At 46.0% G+C, this 12,991-nt stretch overlaps 1 protein-coding gene across 5 annotated transcripts in view; it reads left to right on the top strand.

The window, feature by feature from the left end:
• The window catches only part of AKAP12 (A-kinase anchoring protein 12), a 105,699-nt gene extending 94,394 nt beyond the window's left edge, over positions 1-11,305 (top strand). For all 5 annotated transcript variants that reach the window (XM_070461658.1, XM_070461657.1, XM_070461659.1 and 2 more), the window contains 2 exons: positions 2,812-7,741; positions 8,528-11,305. In XM_070461658.1, coding sequence (XP_070317759.1) covers positions 2,812-7,733 — 4,922 coding nt within the window. In that variant the 3' untranslated portion in view covers positions 7,734-7,741; positions 8,528-11,305. The remainder of the gene's footprint in view (positions 1-2,811; positions 7,742-8,527) is intronic.
• The last annotated feature ends 1,686 nt before the right edge of the window (positions 11,306-12,991 follow it).

The raw sequence follows: 12,991 nt of genomic DNA, 5'->3' as shown, positions 1-12,991 counted from the left end.
AAGAAAAGCAAGGGGAAAAGAACTTTAGGGTGAGGTGTGTGTGGGTGTGTGTGCTTAGTCACAAAGTCGTGTCCCATTCTTTGCAACCCCATGGACTGTAGCCCACCAGGCTCCTCTGTCTATGGAATTTTCCAGGCAAGGATACTGGAGTGGGTTGGCACTTTCTTCCCAGGGGATCTTCCCAACCCAGGGATCGAACCCAGGTCTCCTCCTGCACCGCAGGCAGATTCTTTACCAGCTCAGCTACTCAGGAAGCTGCTAGGGTGTATATAGCTCGCATAGCATAGTATAAAGTGTGTTCAAACAGGACTCTGGTCTTTACTTGGGTGGTTCTTTGGACAGTTTTTCACTGAACTTTCTTGGCTTCACTTTCAAAATCAAACCCAGTAATAGTCCGATGGAAATTTGTAGACACAGGCTTGTAATATTTCACACAAAGAATAAAATTTTCCTGGAGAAATAAGATGATGTAAATTTGATGAGGAATTTGGAGATGCAGATAGTTTCTGTATTTCCAAAGAATTTCTATATTTCAAATACTTACTGCTATGTTCTAAACACTAGTATCTAAACTGGCTATGTATTTTGTTACATTATTGGGACCTTTTTGTGTGTCAATTTTAACTGACCTTTTTATTTACTACATCAAGCAATCAGTTCAGTCCAGTTCATTCGCTCAGTCATGTCTGACTCTGCAACCCCACGGACCGCAGCACTCCAGGTGTCCCCATCCATCACCAACTCCTGGTGCTTGCTCAAACTGATGTCCATCGAGTTGGTGATGCCACCCAACCATCTCCTCCTGCCTTCAATCTTTCCCAGTATCAGGGTCTTTTCCAATGATTTAACTGACTCATTGGAAAAAATTTGCATCAGGTGGCTAAAGTATTGGAGCTGCAGCTTCAGCATCAGTCCTTCCAATGAATATTCAGGACTGATTTCCTTTAGGATGTACTGGTTGGATCTCCTTGCAGTCCAAAGGCCTCTCAAGAGTCTTCTCCAACACCACAGTTCAAAAGCATCAATTCTTCGGCGCTTGGCTTTCTTTATAGTCCAATTCTCACATCCATACATGACTACTGGAAAAACCATAGCTTTGACTAGACAGACTTTTGTTGGCAAAGTAATGTCTCTGCTTTTTAATATGCTGTTTAGGTTGGTCATAGCTTTTCTTCCAAGGAGTAAGCGTCTTTTAATTTCATGGCTGCAGTCACCATCTGCAGTGGTTTTAGAGCTCCACCCCACCTCCCAAATAAAGTAATACTAAGTAGAAAAGCAAACAGAAAGCAATACTAAATAGAAAATTTTAAAAATTCGGACAAGTAAAGCTAAAGTATGTTACATTCTCATCATCCAGAAGTCATATGTGGATGGTGTGTGTGTGTGTGTGAGAAAGAGAGACGGACAGAGTTTTTAAACCAAAATGAGGTCGTGGTATATAGACGTATGGTAGCCTGTTTTTCTTTTCAGTCAAAATTTCTACCCTTTCATTTTGGTAAAAATGGGTCACCTCTAATCTCAAATCATTCTCCCAAGAAGATCCAAAAGTGTCACTGAGCTGACTTGCTCTAACAAATATCCAACTGAGGTCCACGCCTGGCATCTCTGGTTGTTAGGTTTCTTAATTTTTTAAATTTAGCACATCCCACCCTTTATTGAACCGCACTGGACTAGCTTCTTTAACCCACAAGTTTTAAAATATAAACCTACAGAAAAAATAGAATAAGCACCTCTGTACACGTGACCTAATTCACCATTCACTGATGTTTTATCTCATGCTCTTTCCTTCTCTCTCTTCTCTTCTCCATACCCCCTCATTCTCTCTCCTTAAACTATTTAAAAGTGATTTGTAGGCAATCCATTTGTATTTATGTTTGATTTTTATCTTTTGCGACATTGATGTTTCAGTCCAGGCTATTTTATAGGATGTTCTTCATCGTGGGCGACTGCTTCCACATGATTCAGTCCTGTTAAACATTTCTGTCAGGAGTATTATGTGGGTGATTTACTGGCCTTCTCAGTGCCTCACATTGGGAAGCATGATGACAGTTTTGTCCTGTTACTGGGGATGTTAATTCTGATGGCGTGGTTACGGCAGTGGCTGGAAGATTTCTCCATTGTAAAGGAACTTGTTCCTTTTGAAATGAAGTCACCTGTGTGTTGATACTCTAAAACTGTAGGTGTGCTGACAATCTTTCACCCCAAAATTTTAGCATCTTTTGATCCTTGACTGATGAGTTATTAGAATAGTGTTAGTATATGTGATTTTTTTTCCTAAGTCTGTTGACAAACAGCCAACTGGGCATTCCCAAATAAGGCAACCGCTTAAGCTACAGTCAATCAAATAATTTCCTTGCTTTGGTTTCAAACTTTGTCTGTAAAAATGTTCCTCCCAACTCTTGTCTTTTTAAAAAAACATTATTTATTTGGCTGTGCTGGGTCTTAGTTGCAGCATGCAAGGTCTTCTTTGGGTCATGCACGATCTTTTGTTGCAGCTCAGGACCCTCAGTGATGCTGTGGCCACCTACCTCTAACTAATTTTTTTTTTGCTAGCTGAATTTGTTAACTTTCCCTCTAAAAGGAACAGAAAGAGCAGAGTAGTACCTTTGAACCTGAATTTTTACAGATCATTTGAAAGCTGCGTAATCTGTTGAAATTTACAGATGCTGGTAAGACCATTATCCGATCTTGATCTTGGAATTGCTCGACTGTTAAAGTATTCACTGGTCATGGTTTTTAAATATTTAATTTTTTTGAATTATAATCATGTCTGTCTTTTTCTTCCCCACCACCCCCTCTTTCTGTTAATAGTTGGACAAAGAGAATCTGAAGATGTGAGTGAAAGGGACTCAGACAAAGAGATGGCTGCTAACTCAGCGGTGGTTCAAGACATCACGACGGAGGGGAAGGAGGAAATGTCTGAGATGATGGAACCCATCCCTGCCTCAGAAAGCAGCGTGGATGAGCTGGTGCAACCCCCTGAGCCCCAGGCTAACGACGTGGGATTTAAGAAGGTATTCAAGTTTGTCGGCTTCAAATTCACCGTGAAAAAGGATAAGACCGAGAAGTCTGACAGCGTGCAGCTCCTCACCGTCAAGAAGGATGAAAGTGAAGGGGCAGGAGAGTCCGACGGGGCTGGTGACCACCCGGAGCCCAGCCGCGAGACTGGGGGCGCGACACCCAAAGACGGTGAACTGAAACAGTCCACCGAGAAACCCGAGGAGGCCCCCGGACGCGAGCAGAGCTGCACGGAAATCTCCCTTCAGGCCGAGTCTGGTCAAGCAGCTGAGGAAGGCAAAGATGAAGGAGAAGAGAAACAAGAGAAAGAACCCGCCAGACCTGCAGATTCCCCGACTAGTCCCGTGGCCAGCGAAACCGCCTCGCCCTTCAGAAAATTCTTCACTCAAGGCTGGGCCGGCTGGCGCAAAAAGACCAGCTTCAGGAAGCCCCGGGAGGAGGAGCTGGAGGCTTCCGAGAAGAAGAAAGAACAGGAGCCCGAAAAAGCCGAAGAAATCGAAAAGACCGAAGAGCCCGGCGAGCAGCCGCCCGCCCAGGAGGCCCCCGAGAGCACCCAGGAGGCCAGGCTGTCGGCCGAGTATGAAAAAGTGGAGCTGCCCCCTGAAGACCAAGCGCAGGCACCTCCCGAAGAGAGACCAGCTCCGTTAGCAACCGAGGTGTTTGACGAAAAGGTAGAGATTGTCGCCGAAGTCCACGTTAGCACTGTGGAGAAGGACCAGGAAGAGCCGGAAGCCGAAGCGGAAGAAACAGCGGCGCTCTCGCCACCGGAAAAGTCGACCGAGACGAGCGCCGACCTTCCGGAAGCCGAGTCGGCAGAGATGCTGAAGACGGAGGAAGACGCGGGCGCCCTGAGCGGGGATCACTCCCAGGCAACTGAGCTTAGCGGGGAAGCAAAATCGCCGTCCACGCCCCCCGAGGGCACCGTGAGGGAGGCCGAAATGCTGTCCTCGCAGGAGAGAATTAAGGTGCAGGGGAGCCCTTTAAAGAAACTGTTCACGAGCTCCGGCTTGAAAAAGCTGTCTGGAAAGAAACAGAAAGGGAAACGAGGCGGCGACGAGGAGTCCGGGGAGCAGCCCCCAGCCTCCGTGGATTCTCCCGACAGTCCAGACGAACCGAAGGGCGGTGAGAGCTCAGCTTCGTCTCCAGAAGAGCCCGAGGAGATCACCTGTCTGGAGAAAGGGGTGGCTGAGGCCCCGGGCCAGGATGGGGAGGCGGAGGAAGGGACCACTTCCGATGGGGAGAAGAAGAGGGAAGGTGGTGTTACCCCCTGGGCATCTTTCAAAAAGATGGTGACGCCCAAGAAACGCGTGCGAAGGCTCTCTGAAAGCGATAAGGAGGACGAGGCGGACAAAGTCAAAAGCGCCACCCTGTCCTCCACGGAGAGCGCGGCCTCCGAAGTGCAGGAAGAGGCCAAAGGGAATGGAGAGGAGCCGAAGCCCGAGGAGCCCAAGCGCAAGGTCGACACCTCCGTGTCCTGGGAAGCCCTGATTTGCGTGGGGTCATCCAAGAAGAGAGCCAGGAAAGCATCCTCTTCCGACGACGAAGGGGGACCAAGACCCCTCGGAGGGGAAAGCCAGAGAGCAGAGGAAGCTGGGAGGGACAAGGAGCCGGGCCCAGAGGCGGCCGCTGCCGGTTCCCAGGACCACGAGCAACCGCCGGGAAGCTCCTCACCCGAGCCGGCCGGCAGCCCTTCCGAAGGTGAGGGCGTCTCCACTTGGGAAACCTTTAAAAGACTGGTCACCTCGAGAAAAAAATCGAAGTCAAAACTGGAAGAGAGAAGCGAAGACTCTGTAGCTGGGCCTGGCGCAGAACATGCAGCCTCAGAGGCAGAGCCGGGGAAAGAAGAGTCTTGGGTTTCCATCCGGAAGTTTATTCCCGGGCGAAGGAAGAAACGGCCAGATGGGAAGCAGGAACCAGCCGCCGTCGAAGAGGCGGGGCCAGCGGAGGCCAACGAGGACGATGCGGACATCCCAGCCGTAGTCCCTCTGTCTGAATATGATGCGGTGGAAAGAGAGAAAACCGAAGCCCAGCAAGCCCCCAAGAGCCAGGAGGGGCCCGAGCAGAAGCAGGTGGATGTCGATGAGGAGCTCAGCAAGAGTCTGGTTCACACCGTGTCGGTAGCTGTCGTGGACGGGACAAGGGCCATTAGCAATATCGAAGAAAGGGCGCCCTCCTGGATCTCAGCGTCGGTGACGGAACCTCTGGAACAAGCCGAAGACGAAGCCACACCACCAAGCGAGGAGGTGCTTGAAAGAGAAGTCGTCGTGGAGGAAACCCCCATCGTTACCAAAGTGCTGCCAGAGGGCCAGGAGGCTGGTGATGACACGATGGCCAGCGAGGTGGAATTAACCTCGGAAGCCGTGACAGCTGCCGAAACCACAGAGGCCTCTGGTGCGGAAGAGACCGCAGACATGGTTTCGGCTGTCTCTCAGTTAACCGACTCTCCAGACACCACCGAGGAGGCGACACCAGTGCAAGAGGTGGAGGGCGGCATGCCTGACGCGGAGGACCAGGCGAGGAGGACCCAGGAGGTGCTGCAGGCCGTTGCAGAAAAAGTTAGAGAAAAGTCACAGCTGCCAGACGATGCCATCCAGACAACCCAGAAAGGACACACCAAAATACTGGAGAAAGTGGAAGAGGCTGAGGAGGGTTCTCAGGCCCTCGATCTGAAGGAAGTGATGGACGAAGCATCCAAAGGGCTTATCCAAGATACTGAAACTGAGACTTTGACACAGGAAAAGGTGGTTGCCGAGGCCACCGTGGAAAGCTTGGAAGAAGTTCCTCCAGGCACAGAGAGTGCAGAGGCCAGGGAGTTGGTGAGCACTTGTCTGGCTGAAACCGGAACTGGAGTAGAAGGAGAGACTGCCCCAGAGCAGGCTGTTGCTCCTGACTCAGCGGAAACCCTCACGGACAGTGAGACCAATGGAAGCACCCCAGTAGCAGATCTTGATGCTTCAACTCTAAGCCAGCCAGACAAGAGCATGGATGACCGTGAAGATGGTGAGGTTCCAGCCGGCACTCAGTCCCAGGTCCCCGAAGGCGAGGCACTTCCTGCACTGAAAGAGCTGCCTGCAGCATCTTCTGATTTTCAGTCGCAGGACGAAAGGTCTTCAAAGATGGCAGAGGGTCTAGAACACACGGATGAAGAGGAAGGAACAGTGGAGACTGTAGCCATCCTTTCAAAGACTGAGGTGATTCAAGAGACTGGCCAGTGCTCTGACGAGGAAGCCAAAGAAGAACCATCCGTGGAAGGACTTGCTGTGTCTACTGACACAGAAATAACTGAGAAAAAAATAACTGAAGTTGTCCTTGAGGAGGACGTTACTAAGAAAGTTGAATTTCAAGAGAATGGTAATCTAGAACTCCACAGTCCTGCTAAGTCTCTTCCAACCCCAGCAGAGGGAGAGATGGTAGTTGAAGGGAAAAGGGAGACAGTGGAAGTGGAAGCAACCGAAGGGAATGAAGAGAAACTTGAGCACGAACCAGCTGTGGACGTTTGTGAAGAGCTCAGTAAGCAACTGGTTCAGACAGTGAATGTCACCATCATCGACGGGGAAAAGGAAGTCATCAGTTTTGAAGGAAGTTCTCCCCTGCTGGCTTCTGAGGAAGAGGCAGGCACAGAAATCCCAGTTCAAAGCTCTGAGGCAGCGTTAGCTCTGATAGCTGCAGCCGTGGAGGAGAAGGTCTTAGGAGAAGCCATCAAGATTGTAGAAACAGCCGAAGCTTTGAAATCTGCAGAAGCACGTCTAGTACCAGAAGAAGAGTCCTCAGAAAAAGACAAAGATTTTCCTGCCCAGCCTGGGGAAGAAGATATGGCATCCACAGCCACTGAGTCTCAAGCAGAATCAATACCAGTGATAGTATCTATTACGCCTGGAAAAGACATCAGCGCTGACCTGGAAGGAGATGAAACCACATCACAGAAACGGGAGTTGGATGGAGATGGTGAGCAGGCTGCTGGTCAGGAAGGCAGAGAGAGCAGCACAGGAGAGGAAGACGGCAAGGCGGAAAGTGAGATTTCGAAACTTGAGAAGGAGAGCTGCAGACTTGTACAGAGCGTGATTCAGACAGCCGTTGACCATTTGGGGAGTACGGAAGAAACGGCCACTGATGTCCAGACGCAGGCTCAACTGGCAGAAGCCGACAGCCAGGAAGCTGAGCAGAAAACGGAGAAAGAAAGCGAACCTCCGGCCTGCCCAGTGGATGAAACACAAGCCGTAGAAGCCAAAGAGGAGCCCCCACTAAGCACCGGGGAACACGCGCATCCCAGCGTTTCCAAAGATACAAATGAAGCTTCAGAGAAGGTGGCGGCCATTAGCATAGAAGGTCCCAGGGTAGACGACCAGCAGCTTGAAGAGGTAGCTCTCCCATCCCAGAAAAAGAGAGAAATCCCTGAAACCGAGTCTGTGCTGCAAGATGACGGCAGTGCCGGGTTTGGAGAAAGAAAGAAGTCACCATTTGAATCCCAAGAAGATGAAAAAGGTGATGCTGCCGGTGACCCTGGAAACCAAACCTCAGCCCCGGAGGATGCTGAGGCCTCGGGAGGCTCGACCAAAGAGTCCCAAGATACAAATGGACCCAAACTGAAAGAGAAGGGAGACAGCCAGGAGGGAAAAGTGCAGAGCGAGTTGGAAAAAGAGATGAAAACACAAACACAGGAGGAGACGCAGAGCCAAGAGAGAGATCTGACGAAACCCGAACCCACGGAATCTTAAAACATCACGTGAGTAACTTCTTTTTAAAAAAAAAAAAAAAAAATTCCCCCTTCACCCACTCTCCCCCCCCCGCCGCTTTCAGATGGCTGATTTGTTATGAGTTCAAATAATTAGGATTTTACCCCAAACCTACACCTGGGGAAATAACCATCAGTCAGATTAGGAGACCCAGGTTAGTTTCCTTTTTCTCATTGACATACCCATCAGTCTTACTGGTGTCCTAAGAGTAGTGAGTTCATTTTACCCCCTGGTATGACTGCTTTCTAAGAAAATTAAGAGGCCTGTTGTGTGTGCACACAAGTGTGCATTTGTGTATGTGTTTGGCCTGAGGACAGAATATGTTGTGCTCACTCAGCACCATACCAGCTAGTTTGTTGCATTTTTTACAGAATAACTATAGAAGTCCAAAGTAGGTTTATACGCTGCTGCTTGAAATGTAATTTATAGCTCTCTGGGGAAAATATTGATTTCTTCCAGCTTAGGGACAAGCACTTTAAAAACATTTCCATTGCATATAAGAGCCTAACTACTGCTGTTTGGGTATGGGTTGGCCAGAAAGTTCATTTGGGTTTTTCTGGAACATCTTAGGAAAAAATCTGAACAAACTTTTTGGCCCACTCAGTAGCAAAGGACATTGTATTATGGACCATGTTTCTTTCTTACGGGGTTCAACCTATGGTTTTCACTAGGGTTCCCATTGGCCGCATCTCCCTCTCACAACTCTTAGTGCTACTGCAGAAATGAGAGAGGAAAAGCAGATTTCATTTACTTTTGATTCTGACTTCCTTCCACAGTTACACTTTTGTACTTGCAAGACCAGAATGTGAAGACCAGTAGGGGAAGAAATTGAATGCTGCTGATGAGACCAGTCTTTCAGAACTTTGGAAACCGAAGAACAGACATGTCAACTGCTCTCATTTCCCGAGAACCCCTGACAATCCTGAGGCTTCATCGGGAGCTATACCGGATAACATTTCCTCTTGTCAAGACCACACTGACATTTTCCCTTGGTACCATATAATGTTTCTGATTCAAGGTCCTCAATTCTTAGCCCAGAACTGGAGTTGGCAATTCTTGGTTCTGCTTCTCAAACTGGAGTATCATTCTTTATGTATTTATATGTATGTTTCAAGTAATCCTCCTTCTGTATCTATTGTATATTTTTTTTTCCTTTTACGTCTAAGGAAATGTACAGCATAGTGCAATTCCTTTTGTATCACACATTATACGAGGGGGCATGCGGCCACGGTCAAGTCTCTGGAAGCTTTCTGCTGCCTCAGTTACAGCCTTTGAAAAACAGCTCTCTAGAAATAACATTCCTGATCAGAAGCTCCACCTCTTTTAAAATTCACTAAGGATTAGATTCCCTGTTCAATATCACTTTGAAATAGGTCACTTTCCTATTATGCATAGTATGCTAAAAATAAAAGGCGGGTTTTTTTTTTTTTTGCGGGGGGCGGGAGTAGGGGGGAGACATACAGAATGTCCCATTGTTACTGGGAAATTTTTCTTCCTAGCCCCCGGGTGGAGGTTGGAAGGAAGTTTTTTTCAGGAGCAGATTAAGTTGGAGTCTTTTCTCCTGATTGTTATGGTTGTTTGGACGGATGCGTGTGCTTTCATTTTGAGGCAAAGTAGTGAAATGTTTTCACGTTATGAAGAAAAGAATTGACTGCTTTTGAGTCGACCTTACATGCTGGACCCCCATTCACACACAGCACGAAATAAGTCAGGTTCTTTACAAATGGTATTTTGATAGATGCTGGATTGTTAATCTGTGCCATATTTGTGCCCACTCTTCTAAGAACAATGTAGCATTATGTTCATTTGGATAAATTGTGATTTGACAACTGATTTCAATAAAACATTTGCTTCACTTAGATTTGCTGGATTTCTTAGATCATAGGAAGCCTGGGTCCTATGTTTATTGCATCCGAAAAGCAGAGAAGCTAGAACTTTCTAACGCAGTCACTACAGGGTCACTGCTTTACGTCAGTTTCAGATTAGGGGAAGTCGAGGGCAGAGAGGCCTCCACTGAAATAAACTGGGAGCTTTTCAGGTCGAAGGTCCTGAAACAATGCTACCATCTGGTGGTGCTTCCTGAAAAGTTAATTCTCTTTGTTAATACGTGTTAATGACAAATGCCTCTAGAAAGACATTTTAAGAAGGCTTAGCAGTACAAATGCCTTGCCTAACAGGTGATCTTGGAAAAAATTCTTAAAGTGTCAAAATGATTTCCACTTCATGGTAATATACAAAAGATTCTGTCAGACAATTGCCACACACACAGAACCGTCCCCTATCTACTGGAGAGTTTCCACTTTTTCATGGGTAGAGACCGGTCTGATGTATACACTTCTTAAATTTTACTTAAACTCAGTACTCCAGTTTGAGAACTTAAATTTCAACTGTCGATTAAGTTATTTTAAAGCATAACACTTAAGCAAAACTAGAATAGTCTTTTTTTTTTTTTTTTTAGCCAAAAGACAGTTGGCTGTTAAAACTGGAAAGTAATTTCTCATAAACCAACAAATCTGATTACAATTTTAAAAAAAATTGGCCATATTAGAAATACTCCTCATGCTAAGAGCATATGGCCTTGCACTTGGAGAACATTTAATATCCTTTTAGGAGTTATTTGCACATTTAATAGCCACTTGTGCTTAATTACTAAACTTTAAAATCTCCAAATTAAAAAAACAACCTCTGATCTAAAGATCTTTCTTTTGCCAACTTGAGACCTAAAAAAAAAAACATGCTGAAACGCTGGTGTCAATTTCTGAAGATCAACTGAAATTTGGAGATGACAGCAGTTTTTAAGGAGTTCTTTTGACTTCTAATTATTGACTGACTTCCTTTCTATGGCAGGAAGGTTTGTCCTGTTTTGAACAGATTCAAGATTTGTGTAGTTTATGGTAGTCATTTTTGGGGGATTGAAATTCCATCCTGCCACTTCATCCTATTGGTGTTTGGCCTTGGCCGGGTCATTCTAGCCATCAAAGTTGGTTTTTCAATGGCAGTTGCTTGGTGACTGTGCTCTTTTGATGTGCCCTGGGTTACTCCCGTTCAAGCTCTGTACCTGTGTCCACTAAGCATCATTGTTGTATTAACAGGAGCAATGCCATTAACAGTAGCATGACATATAATTCTGTATTATAATTTTATAATTTTAAAGCTGCTGTTGTGAGGTCGTTAAGCATCAAATGCAAACTGCAGAAGTTGGAGCAAGTGCCTAAACTTTGCTAATTTTTGCATTACTATGGAGCCATGTACAATAGAAAGGAATGCAAGACTTGTACACTCTTGCCATTTCTTATAATTGAGGAATATAAAATGTTCCCCCTCAGGTTCTTTTGCTAATGGTACACCCAAGTTGCCTCTCTCTGCCACACAGATAACTTTGTTCTGATATTTTCCTTTGAGATATTGAAGGGCTGGAAATTTTAGCTCTCAGTGTAAGCTTCAAGCTTAGCAGTTTTCCTTTAATCTGAGACAATATTTGATTCTTACTTCTGTTTGGGCGGGGATGCAGATTTTTCATTTATCTAAATAAAATGCAACCTAATTAAATACCATGGATTTTCTTTCTGTAATTTCACCTTAATTCAATTTTGATTGCTCTTTACCATCATGAGATTCATCACACGTTTCACTTCTACTTTTAACTATACTTAATCATCCCTTGCAACACTGTCCACAAAGCTTCCTGGGACTGTATGAGTGCACAGAAATCTCTTCAGTGATTCTTTAAGCTTTTCCGGTTGGGGACCCGTTTGATTAGACTCTCCTTAAGCCTCTGGCTGACCTCCAACTCCACAAAGGAGCACAGTTTTATGCAGATTTTGCTCTGAAATCCCAAACAGGAACCAGAACCAGAGTTAGAAAACCCTCATCCAAAAAAAAAAAAAAAAGAAAAGAAAACCCTTATCCAACAGCAAGAAAGGAAATGGGTACAGTGCAAGGATTCCCAGGAAATAAGAGGTTGGCACCTGAACGTGACCAGTGTCACATGACTGCACTTCTCATGTGATTCTAGAGACGAATCTGCTGGGCAGCCTGGCACAATTTTGGTACAAATGCAAGTTCCTTCTCACCACCAAGTTCCTTACCATCTCCAACCTATGGTATATCACTGGAATTAGGTAAATGACTTGTCTCGCTTTTTATAAATGAGAAAATTGAGCTATAGATCACCAGTCCTTATGTGATAACACAGATTGTAGCTAAGGCCACCAGGACTTAGAGATGGCATTGTAGTGAAAATAATATAATCATGACTTTTTTAACTGCTGTCACAGCTTAGAAATCAACCCTCCCCCCCCCCCCCCTTTTTGATGTTTAAATGTTGCAGGCATCTGTACAGCGCATGCCAAGTTGATTCAGTCATGTTTGACTCTTTGCAACTGCAAGGACCATAGCCCGCCAGGCTCCTCTATCCATGGGATTCTCCAGGCAAGAATACGGGGGTGGGTTGCCATGCCCTCCTCCAGGGGATCTTCCCCACCCAGGGATCGAACCCAGGTCTCCCGCACTGCAGGCGGATTCTTTACCTGCTGAGCTACCAGGGAAGCCCCCATCTGTACAGTATCCAAAACAATCTCATGACTTTTTGCATATTCTCCTATTTCTTGTTGATATGAAAAATTTTAACACAAGAGTAGTATTACATCCAACCTTAAGAGAAACTTGCCTATGGATAGTATTCATATTTCAAGACCAGAGTTGGAATAATATTTCCTAAGTGACGAAATTAGGACTCAGTATGTTATTTTCCAACAACGGGATATGGTTTGCTAAATCCTAGCACTAACTCACCCCTCTGCTTTTTCTTCTTTGTTCCAAAACTCCCAAATAACCTGGTATAATTAACAAGCACAAGGAGAATACTTTACATTAGGCTAACTTAAAAACCACGTTGTGTTTGATCCTAATTACACTTGTTAGCCTCAGAAACTCTCCTAATTCCGGGAAAAGCAGATGGGGTTGTCTTTAGGCCTGGATACAGGGTTCTTTGTAAAGGCTTTATGGAAAGGGTACAGCCGTGTTGGCCAGTGGACCATTTTAAAGAGTGGGATTTAAACTAAAATGTCACCAGTTTAACAGAGAAGAGATGCTCTCCTAGGATTCCTAAGGCAGTGTTGGGATTCTGCCCCACTCCCCTGTTGAGTTTTGGTTAGGGTCTTAAGGGTGTGGTTAAGGGTTAAGGTGTTAATGAGTTGGGACCAAAGATACTTGTGATCCTGCAAGGCCCAGGACAGCCC

Source organism: Odocoileus virginianus, chromosome 34 (assembly GCF_023699985.2).
Source record: "Odocoileus virginianus isolate 20LAN1187 ecotype Illinois chromosome 34, Ovbor_1.2, whole genome shotgun sequence".
Taxonomy (NCBI): domain Eukaryota; kingdom Metazoa; phylum Chordata; class Mammalia; order Artiodactyla; family Cervidae; genus Odocoileus; species Odocoileus virginianus.
This window is presented reverse-complemented; position numbering and strand designations above follow the sequence as displayed.